We start from the raw sequence: 23,772 nt of genomic DNA, 5'->3' as shown, positions 1-23,772 counted from the left end.
CTCACACTCTAGGTCTGCTCGCAGAGTAATCAGCAGGCTGTCTCTCACACTCTAGGTCTGCTCGCACAGTAATCAGCAGGCTGTCTCTTACACTCTAGGTCTGCTCGCAGAGTAATCAGCAGGCTGTCTCTCACACTCTAGGTCTGCTCGCACAGTAATCAGCAGGCTGTCTCTCACACTCTAGGTCTGCTCGCAGAGTAATCGTCAGGCTGTCTCTCACACTCTAGGTCTGCTCGCACAGTAATCGGCAGGCTGTCTCTTACACTCTAGGTCTGCTCGCAGAGTAATCGTCAGGCTGTCTCTCACACTCTAGGTCTGCTCGCACAGTAATCAGCAGGCTGTCTCTTACACTCTAGGTCTGCTCGCAGAGTAATCGGCAGGCTGTCTCTTACACTCTAGGTCTGCTCGCACAGTAATCGGCAGGCTGTCTCTTACACTCTAGGTCTGCTCGCAGAGTAATCGTCAGGCTGTCTCTCACACTCTAGGTCTGCTCGCACAGTAATCAGCAGGCTGTCTCTTACACTCTAGGTCTGCTCGCACAGTAATCAGCATGCTGTCTCTTACACTCTAGGTCTGCTCGCACAGTAATCAGCAGGCTGTCTCTTACACTCTAGGTCTGCTCGCACAGTAATCAGCAGGCTGTCTCTTACACTCTAGGTCTGCTCGCACAGTAATCAGCAGGCTGTCTCTTACACTCTAGGTCTGCTCGCACAGTAATCAGCAGGCTGTCTCTTACACTCTAGGTCTGCTCGCACAGTAATCAGCAGGCTGTCTCTTACACTCTAGGTCTGCTGGCACAGTAATCAGCAGGCTGTCTCTTACACTCTAGGTCTGCTGGCACAGTAATCAGCAGGCTGTCTCTTACACTCTAGGTCTGCTGGCACAGTAATCAGCAGGCTGTCTCTTACACTCTAGGTCTGCTTGCACAGTAATCAGCAGGCTGTCTCTTACACTCTAGGTCTGCTTGCACAGTAATCGTCAGGCTGTCTCTCACACTCTAGGTCTGCTCGCAGAGTAATCGTCAGGCTGTCTCTCACACTCTAGGTCTGCTCGCACAGTAATCAGCAGGCTGTCTCTCACACTCTAGGTCTGCTCGCACAGTAATCAGCAGGCTGTCTCTTACACTCTAGGTCTGCTCGCACAGTAATCAGCAGGCTGTCTCTTACACTCTAGGTCTGCTCGCACAGTAATCAGCAGGCTGTCTCTTACACTCTAGGTCTGCTCGCAGAGTAATCAGCAGGCTGTCTCTCACACTCTAGGTCTGCTCGCACAGTAATCAGCAGGCTGTCTCTTACACTCTAGGTCTGCTCGCACAGTAATCAGCAGGCTGTCTCTTACACTCTAGGTCTGCTCGCAGAGTAATCGTCAGGCTGTCTCTCACACTCTAGGTCTGCTCGCACAGTAATCAGCAGGCTGTCTCTTACACTCTAGGTCTGCTCGCAGAGTAATCGTCAGGCTGTCTCTCACACTCTAGGTCTGCTCGCACAGTAATCGGCAGGCTGTCTCTTACACTCTAGGTCTGCTCGCAGAGTAATCGTCAGGCTGTCTCTCACACTCTAGGTCTGCTCGCACAGTAATCAGCAGGCTGTCTCTTACACTCTAGGTCTGCTCGCAGAGTAATCGGCAGGCTGTCTCTTACACTCTAGGTCTGCTCGCAGAGTAATCGGCAGGCTGTCTCTTACACTCTAGGTCTGCTCGCACAGTAATCGGCAGACTGTCTCTCACACTCTAGGTCTGCTCGCAGAGTAATCGTCAGGCTGTCTCTCACACTCTAGGTCTGCTCGCACAGTAATCAGCATGCTGTCTCTCACACTCTAGGTCTGCTCGCACAGTAATCAGCAGGCTGTCTCTCACACTCTAGGTCTGCTCGCACAGTAATCAGCAGGCTGTCTCTTACACTCTAGGTCTGCTCGCACAGTAATCAGCAGGCTGTCTCTTACACTCTAGGTCTGCTCGCACAGTAATCAGCAGGCTGTCTCTTACACTCTAGGTCTGCTCGCACAGTAATCAGCAGGCTGTCTCTTACACTCTAGGTCTGCTCGCACAGTAATCAGCAGGCTGTCTCTTACACTCTAGGTCTGCTCGCACAGTAATCAGCAGGCTGTCTCTTACACTCTAGGTCTGCTCGCACAGTAATCAGCAGGCTGTCTCTCACACTCTAGGTCTGCTCGCACAGTAATCAGCAGGCTGTCTCTTATACCCTAGGTCTGCTCGCACAGTAATCAGCAGGCTGTCTCTTATACCCTAGGTCTGCTCGCACAGTAATCAGCAGGCTGTCTCTTATACCCTAGGTCTGCTCGCACAGTAATCGGCAGGCTGTCTCTCACACTCTAGGTCTGCTCGCACAGTAATCGGCAGACTGTCTCTCACACTCTAGGTCTGCTCGCACAGTAATCGGCAGACTGTCTCTCACACTCTAGGTCTGCTCGCACAGTAATCAGCAGGCTGTCTCTTACACTCTAGGTCTGCTCGCACAGTAATCAGCAGGCTGTCTCTCACACTCTAGGTCTGCTCGCACAGTAATCAGCAGGCTGTCTCTTATACCCTAGGTCTGCTCGCACAGTAATCAGCAGGCTGTCTCTTATACCCTAGGTCTGCTCGCACAGTAATCAGCAGGCTGTCTCTTATACCCTAGGTCTGCTCGCACAGTAATCAGCAGGCTGTCTCTTATACCCTAGGTCTGCTCGCACAGTAATCGGCAGGCTGTCTCTCACACTCTAGGTCTGCTCGCACAGTAATCGGCAGGCTGTCTCTCACACTCTAGGTCTGCTCGCACAGTAATCAGCAGGCTGTCTCTTATACCCTAGGTCTGCTCGCAGAGTAATCGTCAGGCTGTCTCTCACACTCTAGGTCTGCTCGCACAGTAATCAGCAGGCTGTCTCTTATACCCTAGGTCTGCTCGCACAGTAATCGGCAGACTGTCTTTCACACTCTAGGTCTGCTCGCACAGCAATCGGCAGGCTGTCTCTCACACTCTAGGTCTGCTCGCACAGTAATCGGCAGACTGTCTCTCACACTCTAGGTCTGCTCGCAGAGTAATCGGCAGGCTGACTCTAACACTCTAGGTATCCAGATCAGAGCAGGAAACATACAGTCACTTCACCTCAGAATCTCCTCGCTCTGTCCTTCTCCTCTCTCTTGTCACTCCCTCTGGATCCTCCTCCCTGACTGCGCAGACATTTGGTGTACGGGAGGCGACACTGTAGCTGGCTCATCAGCCCTATCACACGTCCACGAAAATCAAACTGAACTGGGATGTCATCTGAGTGCAGTATGATGTTTTCCACGGACTCATAGACTTGCATTGACGACACATCAAAAACCGACATGTCTCCAATTTTTTCCTCTGAAAAAAATCAGACTTGTGCCAAGCTCCAAAAAATATCATAGGTGCAAGTGCTATTTGTGAAAACCACAGATAATACTCTGGCAAGAAAATCAGTTTTGTGAATGAGCCCTAAATGTGATTCCCTTAAAGTATTTGTTTTTGTTCTCAGACATTAATGAATGTGAGGATCCAGAAAAAGTGAAGGGCGGCTGCAATCAACGATGTGTGAACATCCCTGGAAGTTATCGCTGCGCCTGTGACGACGGCTACTACTTGCTTCCCGATAAGCTTACCTGTAACGGTAAATGCCTTACACATGTTATTGCTTCACAAGAGAAATGATCTTATCTGAGTGTTACAGCCGGAGATATTAGGTAGAAATTACAAGCAGGATTGACAGTAAAGGGTTTTCTTCTGCCTTTTTACTTTGTCAGATAAATGCTTGAACATACTCTGATGAATCGGGAAGTACATTTTTAACGTGACGATAATTTCTATCCTTAAAATTTGCATTGTTGTAAGCAGCACATTTCTCTTTATAAGTGGGGTGTAATCTGAGAGCACCATGATGGACAGACAGGGACCCTGATTCCAGAAATCTATGTCTGTTTACTGGGTGCAGCAGTTTTGATGGAATCACAGTTTTCTCTGCTGCCGATCTAGCAGAGTTCCATTGTTTTGCTGTTTTATGTATAAAAGAGCTGATAATCAGTGCTGATGGTTGGACTAGCAAGCACATAACTAGTTATCCTGCAGTGATAATCTCCTGCTCATAAAACACTGATTATATTGAGACAATGAAACACAACCCAGTAAGTGACACATGGCTGGAATCAGTTGCTCTGTCCCTACACTATGCTGCACTCAAATAACAGCAAAAAAAATCTGCTGACAGATTCCCTTTAATTGCATAGTGTTTCCAAAACAGTCCAAAATTCCATGACATTCAATTCCATAAAAAACCTTTTCCTTTTTTTATTGTGTTGAAGAAAATTCATGCAAGCAAATAAAAAATATGCAATTTATTGCCCTTAAGGCCACTTTACACACAGAGATAAATCTTTGGCAGATCTGTGGTTGTAGTGAAATCATGGACATATTGTTCCATTTGTACACAGCCACAAACCTGGCACTGATTGTCCACAATTTCACTGCAACCACAGATCTGCCGCAGATTTATCTCTGTGTGTAAAGTGGCCTTTAGTTGATTTAAATCTAGAATCCAGCCCTTGAAAGCTTACTGTATGCTGATTTATTATTAAAGTGGATTTCACAATAGAAAATGTATACATTATTAGAGGACCAACCACCAGGATTTTCATATATAAAGTAAAGCCAGTGCTATACTGGCAGTATGATGCTGATTCTATACATACCTTTAGTTGTGAGATCGGATGTATAATTTCTGAAATGCACTGTTATTTGATTGATAGCAGCTACAGAATATCTAATAGGTGGGTTGGGTTTTGCTACTTATTCCCACCCCTATCTGCCTGCCTGTCCTTCCTTTCTCCCTCCTTCTTTCCCCTGTAATAACAGTAAGAGACAAGGGGAGTAAGGACAGGCAGGCAGACAGGGGTGGCAATAACTAGCAAAACCTGACCCACCTATTAGATATTCTGTTGCACCTCTCATCACATAACATTGTATTTCACAAACTTTACTTGCCTATATTTCAGAAACTATACATCCGATATCACAACTAAAGGTATGTATAGAATCAGCATGATAGTGCCTATATAGCACTGTCTTTACTTTATATAGGAAAATCCTGGTGGTTGTTCCTCTTTAACCCATTAACGACCCATGACGTACTGGGTACGTCATGGATCGTGTGCCGGTAAACCCCACCCCCTGCCGCCGGCAGGCGGCGGTGATCCGCGCACATATCAGCTGTTATCAACAGCTGACATGTGTGCCTGCTAGCCGCGGGTGGAATCTCTTCCACCCGCGGCCATTAACCCCTTACATTTCGCTGCCAAAATCTGGCAGGGATATGTATATGGGCGCCACCATGATAGTCAACTTACCCCGCCCCCACAGGAAGTCACGTGACATGATCATATGACTTTCGGTGGTTGCCATGGTAGCACAGGGTCATGTGATGACGCCTGTAGTTAACATGACTCACTTCCTCTCAATGCTGGAATACAGCCGGCATTGAAAGTAAAGCAGCAAATCTGCAGTTCTCAGCTCTGTAGCTGAGATCTGCAGATAGATAATAGCGATCGGTTTGCTGATCGCTATAGCCCCCTAGGGAGACTAGTAAAATAAAAAAAAAAGTTTTAAAAAATTTAAAAAAAATAAAAAAACCTAAAAGTTCAAATTACCCCCCTTTCACCCCATTGAAAATTAAAGGGTTAAAAAAATAAAAAATACACACATATTTGGTATTGCCGCGTTCAGAAATGCCTGATCTATCAAATTATAAAGTCAATGAATCTAATAAGTAAATGGCGTAGCGGCAAAAAAATTCAAAACGCCAAAATTACGTTTTTTGGTCGCCGCAAATTTTGTGCAAAATGCAATACCAGGCGATCAAAACGTAGCATCTGAGCAAAAATGGTACCATTAAAAATGTCAGGTCAAGACGCAAAAAATAAGCCATCACTGAGCCTCAGATCCCGAAAAATGAGAACGCTACGGGTTTTGGAAAATGGCGCAAAACGTGCGCCACTTTTTTTGGACAAGCTTGTGAATTTTTTTTAACCCCTTAGATACAAGTAAACCTATACATGTTTGGTGTCTACAAACTCGCACTGACCTGAGGCATCACACAGATACCTCAGTTGTACCATATAGTGAACACGGTGAATAAAATATCCCAAAAGCTATTGTACGATCACACTTTTTTTTGCAATTTTTCCGCACTTGGAATTTTTTTGCCGTTTTTCAGTACACTATATGGTAAAACTTATGGTTTCATTTAAAAGTACAACTCTTCCCGCAAAAAACAAGCCCTCATATGGCAAGATTGATGGAAAAATAAAAAAGTTACGCCTCTCGGAAGAAGGGGAGCAAAAAACAAAAACGCAAAAACGGAAAGTGCCCGGGGGCTGAAGGGGTTAAATAGCTTCTAGACCTGATGGAACTGGTCTACTTACTGTGGTAATCCCTGTGAAAATGACTGTGTAATTCTTCTTACAGTTTAAACGGAATCTCTCCCAACCTGGCTCTATTGCCCACTTCTCAGTGTCCCTCCTCCCTCCTAAGATCTCACACTGCTCATTATGAGCTGCATCTGTCACTCTGGCTGGGTGGACAGAGAGTGAATACATTTGGACTCATCAGCTTTTTCATTACACAGCCGGACTCACAAAATGCTTATGGTAATCAGAATTATACAGCCATTCTACAGCATGGACTAGGGGAGAGTCCGGCGTGAGGCAAAACACACAACTTAAAAGGGGAAAACACCAGAACAAGACAAGGGGTACACCAGGGACAAATTAACAAGAGTGGGCCCTAGCGCTAGTGAGAGGGAAGAAGGACACCTACTCCACTTACCTGCTGCTGTACCCTGCAGTCTTAGCCAGTCCCTATACAGGCTCCTCACTTGTTGCCGAGCCGGAACCTGAAGCCCTGAGATGAACCTACAATTGTCCCTGGCTAAGGAGTGAGCAGGTGATGGACACTAGCCCCACCGCTGCACTGAAACAACACACCATGAAAGGAAGATAGACAGGGGGAAACATAACAGAATGCTGCAGTCTGAACCAAAACTGCAGCCACCACAGCAACTATGGCAGAGGGTAACAGCAGCTCCTTCTTCCTCCAAGACCAGAATCCAAATGAATCAAGAATAACCGGCACCCTCTGCAGGTAGCAGAAGGTACTCTTTATAAAGAGACTGGTAGTGGTCCCAAACCGGAAACACCTGGGATGGTAAATGGCCTGCTTGTTGTCAAGGAATACTGCCATTAACCCTACAACTGCCAAAGGAAAGGAAAACATGTTTAACCCTAGAACGCGCAACCATAGAAATCAACCATAGAAAACAAGTAACCTAGCAGGCCCTGCGAGGCCCCAGGTATGAGTTCTAGGGTTAAAGAGCAGAGTCTCACAAGGAAAACTGAGACTCAGACCCAAAACCTGTCCCTAAACTCCTATAGCAGAGAGACCACTGTGACACTATGCCACCCAGCCACGTAGCAGAGAGACCACTGTGACACTATGCCACCCAGCCACGTAGCAGAGAGACCACTGTGACACTATGCCACCCAGCCACGTAGCAGAGAGACCACTGTGACACTATGCCACCCAGCCACGTAGCAGAGAGACCACTGTGACACTATGCCACCCAGCCACGTAGCAGCTCTCCATTCTGATTCGTGGGGAGATTCACATAGGAGCCTCATATTAATATGTCTTAATAGTGCATATGAACAGGAGTTATCCTTATCAGGGTTTTTATAATTGTACAACATTTTTACCAGACAGACAACATGAGAGAAGCAGTGCTGCGATGTTCTCTTTGTTTACCACCTGTGCTTGAATGGTATCAGATTCCGTATTCAATGTAAAACATTGACGCATTTATCTTCTTGGCTTCACCGGAGGCATAAATCACTACTAAGAATGGCTTCATAAAATAACTTCTACTCCCTAAAAAGCTAATTTTGTACGATTGAGAATGCCGATCCTTTGTGATTAAAAACCCAATCCATATCTGGGAGTCTCCACAGTCTCTTAGCGCATCCCAGAAAAGCAGATTCGGCACTACATCACTGTAATCAATTGATGTTCATTGCTGAGAATTTGAGAGAAGACACAGCAAACAGCCTTACATAAATCTTGCATGTGCTATTCCCATCCCTTGACAGCAAGTAGACATCATCCGGCATCCACTTTATCAAAATATGTTTTGCTCATCTATTTTATCTGGTCTCCTGACAGTCCACAAAACTGTTTTGTGTTTTTACCTATAGCTCTTTCTCTGACTTGTATATTTTTCATATGGGCTGGCTGCTTCATAGCAATAAAGGCAAATATTCTGCTAAATCTAAATAAAACATATGCATGATAATGTACTCTACATATAAAGAATATAGAGAAAGTAATTATTGATTAATATGTAAGCCTTATTAGGCTGTGTGCTGTGGTTTCTATACAATCAGTGTTTTATCAGCAGGAGCTTGTCACTGTGTGACTATAGGGTGCTTTACACGCTGTGATATCTGCCCTACCTGTATTCCCTATTAATACCGTTGTTTGCCACATTCAGTGTTCGGATAGCTGCTGGAGGAGGGATAGGTTTGCATTACATGCATTTAGTAAGGCATTATAGCCTTAGGCGGGCTTTGCACACTACGACATCGCAGGTGCGATGTCGGTGAGGTCAAATTGAAAATGACGCACTTCCGGCATCGCATGCGACATCGTAGTGTGTACAGCCTAGATGATACGATTAATGAGCGCAAAAGCGTCGTTATCGTATCATCGGTGCAGCGTCGGCGTAATCCATGATTACGCTGACGCGACAGTCCGATGTTGTTCCTCGCTCCTGCGGCAGCATACATCGCTGTGTGTGAAGTCGCAGGAGCGAGGAACATCTCCTACCGGCGTCACTGCGGCTTCCGTAGGATATGCGGAAGGAAGGACATGGGCGGGATGTTTACATCCCATTCATCTCCGCCCCTCCGCTCCGATTGGCGTGGCGTCGCTATGACGCCGCACGACTCGCCCCCTTAACAAGGAGGCGGGTCGCCGGCCAGAGCGACGGTCGCAGGACAGGTGAGTCCATGTGAAGCTGCCGTAGCGATAATGTTCACTATGGCAGCTATCACAAGGAAATCGCTGCTGCGACGGGGGCGGCTACTATCGCGCTCGGCATCGCAGCATCGGCCTGCGATGTCGCAGCGTGCAAAGTACCCCTTACAGTCCTTGCTGCTGCACACTAAAACCAAAGTCCCTTGTTAGGGCTACATCTATTGTATTCCCTAATAATACCACTCTTTGCCACATTCAGTGTAGCGAGAGCTGCTGGAGGAGGGAGGGGTTTGAATTCCAGACTTATAGGTAGGGATTACTGCCTTACAGTCCTTGCTGCAGTACCAAACCAAAACTCCTTTGTCAGGGCTAAATCTATTCTATTCCCGCTGTTAGCTCTTCATTCAGTGTAGGGATAGCTGCTGGAGGAAGGATAGGTTTGGATTACAGGCATATAGACAGTCATTATAGCCTTACAGTCCTTGCTGCTGCAACCTAAAACCAAACGTTCTTTGTCAGGGCTAGATCTATTACAGTGAGTAAAATAAGAATTTGATACACTGACAACTTTGCAAATTTTCACACCTAAAAAGAATGCATATATCTATAATTTTTATCATAGGTACACTTCAACTGTCACAGACAGAATCCCTTCAAAAATCTAGAAACTCAAATTGTATGATTTTTAAATAGTTAATTTAAAATGAAATAAGTATTTGATTTCCTACCAACCAGCAAGAATTCTGGCTCTCACAAACCTGTTATTTTTATCTTTAAGAAGCTCCTACTTTCCACTCATTACCTGAGAAGGCAACAATTGTTCGTGCAATTAATAGAAAATGGAAGAAGCACAAAATGACTGTCAATCTTACTTGGTCTGGGGCTCCATGCAGGATCTTACCTTGTGGGGTAAGAATGATTCTAAGAAAGGTCAGGAATCAGTCCATAACTACAAGGGAGTCCCTGGTCAATGACCCGAAGAGAGCTGTGACCACAGTCTCAAAGATTACCATTAGTAACACACTACACTGTCGGGAATTAAAATCCTTCAGGGCACACAAGGTCCCCCTGCTCATGCCACCACATCTCCAACGCCCATTTAAAGTTTGCCAATGACCATCTGGATGATCAAGAAATATGAGTATAATCCCCAAGACACCTTCCCAAAAAAAAAAAAAAACATGGGGGAAAGATTGACGAGTGCACCGTATTGAAGGGAGGATCGATGGGGTCATGTATTGAGAGATTTTGGCCAACAACCTCTTTCCCTCAGTAAGAGCAGTGAAGATAGGTCATGATTGGGTCTGCGATCATGACAAAGACCTGAAACACAGAGCCAGGGCAATAAAGGAGTGCCTCTGTAAGAAACAGTTCAAGGTCCTGGAGTGGCCTAGTCAGTCTACAGACCTGAACCCAATAGAAAATCTTTGGTGGGAGCTGAAATTCAATGTTGCCTAGTGACAGCTTCAAATTTTGAAAGATCTAGAGATCTGTATGGAGGAGATCCCCGCTGCAGTGTGTGCAAACTTGGTCAAGAACTACAGGAAACGTTTGACCTCTGTAATTGCAAACAAAGGTTTCTGTACCAGATATTCAGTCCTATTTTTTTATTGGATCAAATACTTATTTCATGTAATAAAATGCTAATTAATTATTTAAAAATCACAGTGTGGGTTTCTGGAATTTTTTTTCTTATTCTGTCTTTCACAGTTGAAGTGTATGTACGATAAAAATGACAGACCTCTCCATTCTTTGTAGGTGGGAAAACTTGCAAAGTTGTCTGTGTATCAAATACTTATTTTCCCCACTATAATAGATATAGCCTTTACAAAGAACTTTTGGTTTTAGGTTGCAGCAGCAAGGACTGTAAGGTGGCAAAATTAGCAGTGTATCAAATACTTATTTTCCCCACTGTATATTCCCTATTAATACCATAAAGTTTGCAGGCATATATTAACTACCTAATTTAATGAGCGCAAGGTGTGCTGTAAGGGATGGGGAAGTGGGCATGCTGCTGATGGTGCACACAGAAGCTGAGGCTGTGGGCCAGTTGAAACTGCACCTTCTGTAGCAGCACAAGAAACATACTCACATACGAAATCTACTTTCCACGAGTCCCTCCTTCTAATTTTTGGCAGCCCTTGCATATAGTGTATAGGCTTTACTAGTCTAGGAGTCACACTGTTTAATACGGAGAAAAATTGTATTCTGAGGCCCTCTTCTACTTGTTTTACAGGGTCTATTGGAGTCCCTCCGTCTAAATTTCGGAACTCCTTGCACATAGTGCATTGGCTTTACTAGTCTAGGAGTCCACTCCTTAATAATGGAAATAAAATTGTTTTACTGGAAAAACTCCTCTACGGGTCTTCCATGGTGTATTGCAGTCCTTTCTTCTAATTTTTGCCAGCCCTTACATTATGTGAATAGCCTTTATGAGTCTAGGAGTCTCATTATATAACAATTTTAACAGAATGTGTATGAGGCCCTTCTTTATGTCTAATACAGGGTGTATCGGAGACCCATCTATTTTTGTCAGTTGTTGCACTTGTTGCACAGTCTTGTTGTACACTACATGTAAGATGTCTTTGTCTTCAATAGATAGAAATGAATGTGAGTTGAGCCCAGTTATCTGCGGAGGAGCGCAGTGCAGAAATACGCCAGGAAAGTATGAATGTGAGTGCGATGCTGGTTATCGGTTTAACACGTCATCAAAGTTTTGTGAAGGTAAGTAACACTGTGGCATATTTAAAATGCCAAAATGGTGTAAGATAGTGTTGGTATATACAGTATATGAAGACATCAGTTTACCTGTCTTTGAGTAGTGAAACACATTGCAGTATAATCTTGTCGCATACAGTAGACATTGGAATAATGTCAGGTGCAGGTGGTTAGGATGGTAGACAACTATTCATATGGAAGGGGAAGAACAGCAGACCCATTTCCCAATGTAAAGACATAATATGGCCTATCCTTTTAGTATTACTCGCTATTCCTCAGACAGCAAGAAACATTATTAATTTTCTTATATGAGACAAGTTGGCATCTTGCCTGTAGGACTCTTACGCATGTTGAAGAGGCTGCTCAGATGGTTTGTTCAACTCAGATTCTCATATCAGGACACATTTGATAGTTGCATATAGTCTCCATATTATATATAATAGGGAGACTTGTTAGGATATGGGCATACAATGTCTTTTTCAGGCACGTATGCTCTGAAACAGAAGGGTCACCTTGTCGCGGTGGATGGGCACACATGAATTGGCAAATTTATGTTCTAAGTACCTTCATTTTAAGAAGTTTATTCTATACTAGAAGGTGGCCTGATTATAACACATCGGGTATTCTAGAATTTATTGTGTAGTTAATGAGTTAATGTATGATTTTTGTTATATATATAGATGTTGTTGTGTGTAATTGCAAAGTGTTTGTGTAGGGCGCTGTAAATGTTCTGGGTGTTGTCTGGGTGTGGGTGTGTGTGTGAGAGCGGTGTTGTTTGTGTGTTGCGTTGTGTGTGTTGCGTTGCTTGTGGAGCGCTGTGTGTCTGCAGTGTTGTGTGTGTGTGGTACTGTGTGTGTTGCGCGGCTTGTGTGGGTGTTTGTGTGTTTTGGGGGGAGGTATGTTTTGTGCAGTGTGTGTGTTGGAGGAATAGTCCTGGGGAGAGAGGAGTATAATAGGAGGAGTAGTCCTGGGGGAGAGAGCAGGATAATAGGAGGAGTAGTCCTGGGGAGAGAGCAGGATAATAAGAGGAGTAGTCCTGGGGAGAGAGGAGTATAATAGGAGGAGTAGTCCTGGGGAGAGAGGAGTATAATAGGAGGAGTAGTCCTGGGGAGAGAGGAGTATAATAAAAGGAGTAGTCCTGGGGAGAGAGGAGTATAATAGGAGGAGTAGTCCTGAGGAGAGAGGAGTATAATAGGAGGAGTAGTCCTCGGGAGAGAGGAGTATAATAGGAAAAGTAGTCCTGGGGGAAGAGGAGTATAATAGGAGGAGTAGTCCTGGGGAGAGAGGAGTATAATAGGAGGAGTAGTCCTGGGGAGAGTGGAGTATAATAGGAGGAGTAGTCATGGGGGAGAGGAGTATAATAGGAGTAGTCCTGGGGAGAGAGGAGTATAATAGAAGGAGTAGTCCTGGGGGAAGAGGAGTATAATAGGAGGAGTAGTCCTGGGGGAAGAGGAGTATAATAGGAGGAGTAGTCATGGGGGAGAGGAGTATAATAGAAGGAGTAGTCCTGGGGAGAGAGGAGTATAATAGAAGGAGTAGTCCTGGGGAGAGAGGAGTATAATAGGAGTAGTAGTCCTGGGGGGAGAGGAGCATAATAGGAGGAGTAGTCCTGGGGAGAGAGGAGTATAATAGGAGGAGTAGTCCTGGGGAGAGAGGAGTATAATAGGAGGAGTAGTCCTGGGGGAAGAGGAGTATAATAGGAGGAGTAGTCATGGGGGAGAGGAGTATAATAGAAGGAGTAGTCCTGGGGAGAGAGGAGTATAATAGGAGGAGTAGTCCTGAGGGCAAAGGAGTATAATAGGAGGAGTAGTCATGGGGGAGAGGAGTATAATAGAAGAAGTAGTCCTGGGGAGAGAGGAGGATAATAGGAGGAGTAGTCCTGGGGGGAGAGGAGTATAATAGGAGGAGTAGTCCTGGGGAGAGAGGAGTATAATAGGAGGAGTAGTCCTGGGGGAAGAGGAGTATAATAGGAGGAGTAGTCATGGGGGAGAGGAGTATAATAGAAGGAGTAGTCCTGGGGAGAGAGGAGTATAATAGGAGTAGTAGTCCTGGGGGGAGAGGAGCATAATAGGATGAGTAGTCGTGGGGAGAGAGGAGTATAATAGGAGGAGTAGTCCTGGGGAGAGAGGAGTATAATAGAAGGAGTAGTCCTGGGGGGAGAGGAGTATAATAGAAGGAGTAGTCCTGGGGAGAGAGGTGGATAATAGGAGGAGTAGTCCTGGGGAGAGAGGAGGATAATAGGAGGAGTAGTCCTGGGGAGAGAGGAGTATAATAAAAGGAGTAGTCCTGGGGAGAGAGGAGGATAATAGGAGGAGTAGTCCTGGGGAGAGAGGAGGATAATAGGAGGAGTAGTCCTGTGGAGAGAGAGGGATAATAGGGGGAGTAGTCCTGGGGGAGAGGAGGATAATAGAAGGAGTAGTCCTGGGGAGAGAGGAGGATAATAGGAGCAGTAGTCCTGGCGAGAGAGGAGTATAATAGGAGGAGTAGTCATGGGGGAGAGGAGTATAATAGGAGGACTAGTCCTGGGGAGAGAGGAGGATAATAGAACGAGTAGTCCTGGGGGGAGAGGAGTATATTAGAAGGAGTAGTCCTGGGGAGAGAGGAGGATAATAGGAGGAGTAGTCCTGGGGAGAGAGGAGTATAATAGAAGGAGTAGTCCTGGGAAGAGAGGAGGATAATAGGAGGAGTAGTCCTGGGGAGAGAGGAGGATAATAGGAGGAGTAGTCCTGTGGAGAGAGAGGGATAATAGGGGGAGTAGTCCTGGGGGAGAGGAGGATAATAGAAGGAGTAGTCCTGGGGAGAGAGGAGGATAATAGGAGCAGTAGTCCTGGGGAGAGAGGAGTATAATAGAAGGAGTAGTCCTGGGGAGAGAGGAGTATAATAGAAGGAGTAGTCCTGGGGGGAGAGGAGTATAATAGGAGGAGTAGTCCTGGGGAGAGAGGAGCATAATAGAAGGAGTAGTCCTGGGGAGAGAGGAGGATAATAGGAGGAGTAGTCCTGGGGAGAGAGGAGGATAATAGGACGAATAGTCCTGGGGAGAGAGGAGTATAATAGAAAGAGTAGTCCTGGGGAGAGAGGAGGATAATAGGAGGAGTAGTCCTGGGGAGAGAGAGGGATAATAGGGGGAGTAGTCCTGGGGAGAGGAGGATAATAGAAGGAGTAGTCCTGGGGAGAGAGGAGTATAATAGGAGCAGTAGTCCTGGGGGTAGAGGAGTATAATAGGAGGAGTAGTCCTGAGGGGAGAGCAGTATAATAGGAGGAGTATTCCTGGGGAGAGAGGAGTATAATAGGAGGAGTAGTCCTGGGGAGAGAGGAGCATAATAGGAGGAATAGTCCTGGGGAGAGAGGAGTATAATAGAAGGAGTAGTCCTGGGGGCAGAGGAGTATAATAGGAGGAGTAGTCCTGGGGGAGAGGAGTATAATAGGAGGAGTAGTCCTGGGGAGAGAGGAGCATAATAGAAGGAGTAGTCCTGGGGAGAGAGGAGTATAATAGGAGGAGTAGTCCTGGGGGCAGAGGAGTATAATAGGAGGAGTAGTCCTGGGGGAGAGGAGTATAATAGGAGGAGTAGTCCAGGGGAGAGAGGAGGATAATAGGAGGAGTAGTCCTGGGGAGAGGAGTATAATAGAAAGGAGTAGTCCTTGGGAGAGAGGAGGATAATAGGAGGAGTAGTCCTGTGGAGAGAGAGGGATAATAGGGAGAGTAGTCCTGGGGGAGAGGAGCATAACAGGAGGAGTAGTCCTGGGGAGAGAGGAGGATAATAGGGGGAGTAGTCCTGGGTGGAGAGGAGTCTAATAGGAGTAGTCCTGGGGGGAGAGGATGATAATAGGAGGAGTAGTCCTGGGGGGAGAGGAGTCTAAGAGGAGGAGTAATCCTGGGGGGAGAAGTCTAATAGGAGGAGTAGTCCTTGGTGGTAGATGAGTCTAATAGGAGGAGTAGTCCTGGGGCGTGGAGTCTAAAAGGAGGAGTAGTCCTGGGGGGAGGGATCTAATAGGTGGAGTAGTCCTGGGGGGAGAAGTCTAATAAGAGGAGTAGTCCTTGGGGGAGAGGAGTTTAATAGGAGTAATCCTGGGGGGGAGGTGTCTAATAGGATGAGTAGTCCTGGAGGTGAGGAGTATAATAGGTGGAGAAGTCCTGGGGGGAGGTGTCTAATAGGTGGAGTAGTCCTGGGGGGGAGGTGTCTAATAGGTGGAGTAGTCCTGGGAGGAGGTGTCTAATAGGTGGAGTAGTCCTGGGGGGAGGTGTCTAATAGGTGGAGTAGTCCTGGGGGGGAGGTGTATAGGTGCCCAATGTGTGCGGTGGGCGTGGCTGAGCTGGCAAAGTGTGTGGGGGTGTGGCCGAGCGAGCAAAGTATGCAGAGGGCGTGGCCAAGAGGGCAAAGTGTATGGGGGGGCGTGGCAAAGCGGGCACAATGTGTGGGGAGCGTGGCTGAACGGGCAAAGTGTGCGGGGGGCATGGCCGGGCAGAGCCAAGCGGGCAAAGTGTGTGGGGAGCGTGGCCGAGCCAAGCGACCAATGTGTGCGGTGGGCGTGGCCGGACCGAGCCGAGTGGCCAATGCTTGCGGGGGGTGGGGCCGGGCCGAGCGGCCAATGCGACGGTTGTCACTGTAATTACGTCATTTTGGAGCAAGGCAGACAGAATATGGCAATTATATATATAGATAACATTACTGCAGTTTCAATTTCTTATATTCTATGTTAACTAAAAAGGAACTGGAAAACAGAGATGTGGAAATAGGGTCTTACCCAGGTGAGCAACAAAGGGTGAAATGCTGAAAAGGCTCATCTGTTCAGGTTTTGAGAGTCACAACCACTTACAGGCATAAACAAGACATGGCTGCTGTAGCCACAGAGAATGCAGACTGTAAAGCGGTGATGGAAAGGGTTAAAGCTGCGCTACCGTGAAGAAAAGGACAATCCAAGGATACCCTAGTGGTGATTTTATTGAACAACGTGTTTCAGAGATTCCATCTTCATCATCAGAGCTTATGTAATTTTAACCTGATGAAGGAGATGGAATCTCCGAAACACGTTGTTCAATAAAATCACCACTAAGTTATTCTTGGATTGTCCTTTTCTTCACTGCAGCTCGGCATTAACCCTTTCCATTATCGCTTTACAATACACTATATTCTATGTTTGTATATGTCTCAGCACTTATAGAGCGCTGCTGTATTCTTTTGTTTGTGTATTGTGTAATCATAGCGGATGGCGCCTGTTCTATTTGGAGATGCAGGACAGTTTTTGTGAAGTATGCTTGGAAACATGCCTGTATAGGGGCTCAATAAATGTGAAAAAGAATGAACATATGCGCTGTAAAAACAATTTGCTGTGCATATGGTTTTCTTTAGCTTCGTTTAACCACTTTAGGTTTTTAAAGACAACAAGTACCGTATTTTTCGGACTATAAGACGCACCGGACTATAAGACGCACCCTGGTTTTAGAGGAGGAAAATAGGAAAATAAAATTTTAAGCAAAAAATGTGGTCATGACACACTGTTATGGGTCGAGGATCTGCTGCCTACACTGTTATGGGGGTAATGTCCCCAAATTCTCTACTAAGGTGCCGCATCCTGGTAATGATCCTCCTGCCTTGTATATACAGTATATGTCCCTCATCCTGCTATATACCGTCATCCTGCCATATGGCCGCATCCTGCTATATAACCCATCATGGCATATGCGCCCATCCTGCTGATATGACCCCATCCTCCTCAGATGACCCCATCCTGCTCGTATGACCCCATCCTGCTCAGATGACCCCATCCTGCTCAGATGACCCCATCCTGCTCAGATGACCCCATCCTGCTCAGATGACCCCATCCTGCTCATATCATACCCCCATCCTGCTCATATTATACCCCCATCCTGGTGTATTGCCGCATCCTGTGGCACATAAAAAAAAATAAACGTTCATACTCACCTCAGCTCACCTCACTCCCTGCAGCATCGCTCGTCCTCCGGTCTGTGTCAGCGGCAGCGCCGCTGAGTGGTGCCGTCCCCGTTCTCCTGCAGCATCACTTGTCCTCCCATCTGTGTCAGCGGCAGCGCCGCTGAGAGGAGCCGTCCCCGTTCTCCTGCAGCATCACTTGTTCTCCCGTCTGTGTCAGCGGCAGCGCCACTGAGAGGAGCCGTCCCCGTTACCCTGCTGCATCGCGATCATCTCCTGTGTCTGTGCCGGTGGCGGCTGCGTGTGGACACGTGCGCACAGCGATGACGTCATCGCTGTGCGCGCCGCTAGTCTCCACCCAGCCGACGGCACAGGAGATGATCGCGATACAGCAAGGTAACGGGGATGGCTCCACTCAGCGGCGCTGCCGCTGACACAGACGGGAGAACGAGCGATGCTGCAGGGGAAAGGTGAGTACTGTACACTGATTCACTGCTCCACGCGCTGATGATGACGCGCGGGGGGCAGTGAATACAGCCGCACATGATCACTCCAGGCCGTAGTTGCCAGGGGTGATCATGCGGGCCGGCTGTTTATCCCCCGCCCATCATCCCGTCCACCTGTCAGTGCCTGCTTCAGCGCTGAGGGATGATGGGCGGGGGATGGGCGTGCATATTAAATGAGCGGGTCCACGTGGTCACGGCAGGCTGCTACAGCCTGCTCGTGTCCCCAATGACCCGCTGTACCGCAGCACCCTCATTCCCCGCAGCCACATTCAGACCATAAGACGCACCCCCCACTTTCCCCCAACATTTGGGGGGAAAAAAGTGCGTCTTATGGTCCGAAAAATACGGTAGTTAATAGAAGTGGCCCGACCATTCTTCAGACAGCATCTGTATGAAAGCCGCACACTGGGCGGCACGGTGGCTCAGTGGTTAGCACTGCAGTCTTGCAGCGCTGGGGTCCTGGGTTCAAATCCCACCAAGGACAAGATCTGCAAGGAGTTTGTATGTTCTCCCCATGTTTGCATGGGTTTCCTTCGGTTTCCTCCCACACTCCAAAAACATACTGATAGGGACTCTAGATTGTGAGCCCTAATGGGGAAAGTGTTGCCAATGTATGTAAAGCGCTGTGGAATTAATAGCGCTATATAAATGAATAAAATTATTATTATTATTATTATCACTATTTTACGTAGGCAAAAATGCCCAATATGATGTAAAAAAAGCTGGGTTTTGGAAAAACTTCCTCTTCCAAAACCCAGCAGGTGCACCGGCATCTAAAAGACATTGTGTGAATATAGCCTTATGCCTCATTCATCGCTGCCTGTCATTTATTTTTTAGATGTGGATGAATGTGCAGATGATATTTGCAGTCAAGTGTGTGTTAATACGCCCGGGAGTTACAAATGCTACTGCGAAGGAAGAAAGAAGTTAAAGCTTGCTCAGGACAAGAAGTCATGTGAAGTGAGTACACCTCATTGCTGTATCCATCCATAGATTCTTATGAAAACACTATAATTTACTGTAATTACTGTAATTACTGTTTTCTCAAAATATTGCAATTCCATAAAATCCGGCCTGATTTAGGCATCACTATTCCATATGCACATAACTCTAATACATAGATAGGTTTCTAGCCTTAGGTGACTCGGTGTCGGGCCGGACTAGTCCGGGGTAGTCAGCGGTGGCGGGGCCTCACTCTGTGACCCTGGTGGAGTCAGTTAATGTGGCGATAGAGGGAGTAGATGATGATAAAGTTTATATAAGATTCGTGACGCCACCTGTGGTAATTTGCAGCTATGGAGCCGCAGCTGCTGGAAGGGACCTCTGGGGCTGATGTTATGGCAGCTGAGGTGTTTCTTGCTCTCCACAGGTAGAGCGGATACCCCGGGGCAACCTTTGGTGCTTGGTAAAGTCTATGGTGTTTGTTAATACGGTGTAGGATAAACCAGACGACACAGGGCTTGCAGTTAAGATGTTTTACTCACTGTTCAGTCTCAGTGCTGCAGCTGACCGGTTACCCACGGAATGCCAGGATCCACGGTCAGGGACCTCCGCCGATCCCGAATAGGTCAAGGGTCATTCCCGGTTCACCTCTCTATGTGTCCTTTCTCTGGCTGTCTCCCAGCGCTCAACTGTTTTTGGATTGTCTTGCGCCTCCACCACAGGGCCTGTACAAAGGTTGCTGACCTCAGTCGTATCTTGCTCACCTTCACCGATGATCTGTTGCAGGTTGTGGCCCTGGGCACTTGCAACGATCTCCCAGGCCTTCGGTTTCACTTTAAGGAAATGTCTTTCTTCCCTCAGTCTAGGGACCGTCCCTGATTTGCAGCCTGATCCCTCCACCCGAAATTGCTAGTGGAACAGGTCACAGGACAATTGCCCTTCCGTGACCCTGGAATCTCTTCTTCATTCGGTATCACCTGGGCCTAGCAAGACCCCAGGATCTCCACCAGGAACCTCCTTCTGTCTCTGCCTTCTCTATCTGCTGTCCTTTCCTGATAGCCCATCTCTTCACTCCTTCTCACTCACTTCCTGACAGACTGACTAAAAACTTGAACTTCCTAGTTCCCTTTTCTACTCACTCTTTCTGACTCCTCCTACACACCCACTGACTAGGCCCCACCCACACCATTGGGACCAATGAATGGGACTTATGGCCCCATGACTAAGTCTATGAGGGTTGCTGCCACTATCCCTGACCCGGTGTTTGCCTACCAATTGGTGTGTGCAAGTTTTATCTGTGAACCGGAAGTTGACCCCATTCTTACCCGGGATGGGATACCACACCTCTGGCTGAGATGCAATATCTCTGTGGCGATGGAAGCCTCAGGGGCGCCACATTTCCTACTCCAGAGCCCCCTCTATTCAATATATTAAATATAGTAGTTAATAAAATATGAAGTTCTTATTAGGCTACACTACAGTTCAAAAGTTTAGGGTCACTTAGATATTTCTTTATTTTTAAAAGTAAAGCACATTTTTTTCAATGAATCTAACAATAAATTAAACAGAAATACACTCTATACATTGCTAATGTGGTATCTAGCTCCAAACGTCTGGTTTTTAATGCAATATCTGCATAGATGCATAGAGGCCCATTTCTAACAACCACCACTCCAGTGTTCTAATGGTATAAGTATTAATAATATAGTAATATTTATTCATTTATATAGCACCATTAATTCCGCAGTGCTTTACATACATCAGAAACATTGTCCCCATTGGGTCTCACAATCTAAATTCCCAGTATGTCTTTGGAGTGTGGGAGGAAACCCATGCAAACACAGGGAGAACATACAAACTCCTTGCAGATGTTGTCCTTGGTGGGTTTTGAACTCAGGACCCCAGCGCTGCAAGACTGCAATGCTAACCACTGAGCTTAAGGCTGGGGCCACATGAGAACTACTGCGAGTGCATCACATGACACTTGGCTGCCGCTCTGCTGAAGGTAAGTCGAGTGTCATGCCACTGTGATGTGATCCTGCGATCAAAGCATAGCCGCGGAGGACAGAGCGGGCGCTGCGGAGGAGAGGGAGGGACTAATCTCCCTATCTCCTCAATTGTCAGTTGATGCGTATATCGCACTGCACTCCGCTATAATTGTGCCTCCCCGTGCTCAGCGGTAGCCGAGCTGCTTGGGTCCGGACCTTCAGTGGGTGGCTCGAGGGTCTCCAGACCCGGGGGTCCCACGGTCACTCTGATTAAAAGGGGTTGGCGGTTTGGGGACGTAGGTGTACGGCCGGAGCCGTGTGTAAGTTTGTGACGCCACCCACGGGTTGTGGTGAAGGTGGACACCACCGCTGCAGTTATGGGGCACCCGGGGGAGATGTTGCGCAGCAAGTTATTAACCCCTCCGTGGGTAGGGATGGTGGCCCCGAGAACCGTTGGGGAAGTAGTTGGGCGGTGCAGGGAGATGGGCGGCCGGAGGGCACTGATGTACTCACTATTAGTAACCACATACGAGTCTCTGGTAAGCCAAGGTGATGGTGGTCGGTGCCCGCAGCCGGCTGCAGTCTGGTCCCCCACCCGGTTGGTGGTCTCTGCCTTTCTCATGCACCTGTTTGTGTGATGGTGGACTACCTGCGTTTGCAGCTACAGGCGTCCGCTCCCCGGCTTGTGATCGCCTAAGGAGCCCTTTGCCCGCAGACGCTGGCCCGTGGGATCTCTCTGCCGTGGCGGTGGCTTTCTATCCCCCTCGGTGGGCTGTTGTCTTCAGTCGGGACTTTAAGTGGGACAGAACCTATGGTCCTGGCCACAATCAGTTAATTAGCTAGCCCCCAGTAGCTTCTGGACCTAGCTTCAGGGTCTGAGTACCCCCCTTTGTGCTCCGGTTTCCGAGTCGGTTCCCCGGGTCGATACCGGCAAGCCACTACCCTGTCCCGGTCCACCACAGTTCCACCGAGCTGTCTTCCTGGCTCCTGCAGGCAGAGGCCTCCGTCTGCCTCCTAGCCAAAGGGCTCCTACCCTGGCACCTGTCAGTTAGTTGCAGACCTGACACACAGGCCTGCCTCCACTTAACCTCACCTCCACTAACAGACTCCTCAGACTAAAACTCTCTGACTACTTTTCCCACCCCAGACCCTCTGAACTCCTCGGTGGGCGTGTCCAACCGCCTGGCTCCCCCCCCCTGGTGTGTCCATCAAGCACTGAGGCAGGTGACTAGGGTTTAATGTTTGGCTGCTGTCATCTTGTTAGGGGACTGGTGTAGTGCGGGGCCCTATCTGTGACTACTAGGCCCGGTCAGGGCGTCACACAATGCGAGAGCAATGCAATGTTTCTTTCGCACCCATAGACTTGTTTGGGTGCGAGAGAAAAAAAAATCGGATTCCACCGGCAGCATGCTGTGATTGTTTTCTTGGTCCAATTAGGGCTGAAAAAAAATCACTCATGGGAGCGGCCCCATAGAGAAACATTGGCCCTAGTGGAATGTGATTTTTTTTATCGCATTTCACTCGCTCTGTTTTACTCGTCAAGTACCCTTAGCCTAATACTAATTCTCCCTATATATAAATCTGTTGAAGGATCAAGGAAATGAATAACACTGCTACAAGATTGCTCGCTGTCTCAATGATATCCTGCTAAATCCCGCTGAAATCACAGCTTACTTTCAATATACAATGTACACAGAGAGCTGTGGGGTGGGCGAGGTTAGGTTTCTGAGCTCTGCTACATGCTAAATCTAAAAACTGTGATTATGTCACAACTGCTGAACCCAGTAAACCAAGTGTTCACATCACTGGAATCAGGGTCTCCGCCTCTACGTTATCCTGCTCTCAGATGGGGCTGCAAAAATCTGCCGACAGATTCTCTTTAAATACTTAAATTGCTGATGCTCTTCATGGCTATTTATCAGTAATTTATTATATTCTCTGAGATTATTCCTGCAATGCTCTATCTCCTTCAGCCTTGGTCTCCAGCCATCAGATGCTCTGCTCAAAATATCAATTCAGGGTAAGCAAACACAGAGTCCGGACTTGGATCCTGAGATCTTGGACTGTAATTGGGTTCATCCTTTCATTGTTTGACCTTCAGTCCCACCGCGCAGCACACAGGCTCGACTATACTTGACTCCTTGCTGCTGGAAAACACCAATAAATTACTTTAACAAAACATATAAAAACAGTCATCATTTTGCATACTACAGTGTTAGTGCAAATTAGAAAAATACATACCCTATATATGAATAAACATGATTATATTATATATAAATAATGTGTAGTACAATATTATACAGGTAATATTATATCTGCTCCGCTGCTGCAGGACTTGGTAATAAGGAGCCAGTAGGAGCTTCATGTCAACTACTAAATTCCATCAATAGCCTTTTTCTTTTCTAATATGAGGCTGTACAATGGCGGAGGTGTGTATTAAGAGTTTCTGCAGTAGCCACAACGGAATAGTACAAAGTTCAATTACTCCAGAACCTTCTGAGGCCTCTTTCACATGTCTGTGTTTTCGGTACATGTGACATCCATTTCCATACATATCGGTGACACGGACACATGTAGACCCATTAAAATCAATGGGTATGCGCACATGTTCAAGTTTTAATATGGACTGTGTGTCTGTATGGAGCAAACATGTGTCTGTGTACTCCACACGGTGACATGTCCGTTTTGCACCG

General features: G+C 47.0%; 1 protein-coding gene across 1 annotated transcript in view; it reads left to right on the top strand.

Annotated features, from left to right (window-relative positions):
- PROS1 (protein S) overlaps positions 1-23,772 on the top strand; it is a 97,077-nt gene that overhangs the window by 30,760 nt on the left and 42,545 nt on the right. Inside the window, exons 6-8 of the mRNA XM_075335119.1 lie at positions 3,498-3,629; positions 11,636-11,761; positions 18,988-19,109. Coding sequence (XP_075191234.1) covers positions 3,498-3,629; positions 11,636-11,761; positions 18,988-19,109 — 380 coding nt within the window. The remainder of the gene's footprint in view (positions 1-3,497; positions 3,630-11,635; positions 11,762-18,987; positions 19,110-23,772) is intronic.

The sequence above is a fragment of the Anomaloglossus baeobatrachus genome, chromosome 2, assembly GCF_048569485.1.
Source record: "Anomaloglossus baeobatrachus isolate aAnoBae1 chromosome 2, aAnoBae1.hap1, whole genome shotgun sequence".
Taxonomy (NCBI): Eukaryota; Metazoa; Chordata; class Amphibia; order Anura; family Aromobatidae; genus Anomaloglossus; species Anomaloglossus baeobatrachus.
The sequence above is the reverse complement of the archived record's forward strand: the minus strand, read 5'-3'. Positions and strand labels throughout refer to the sequence as shown.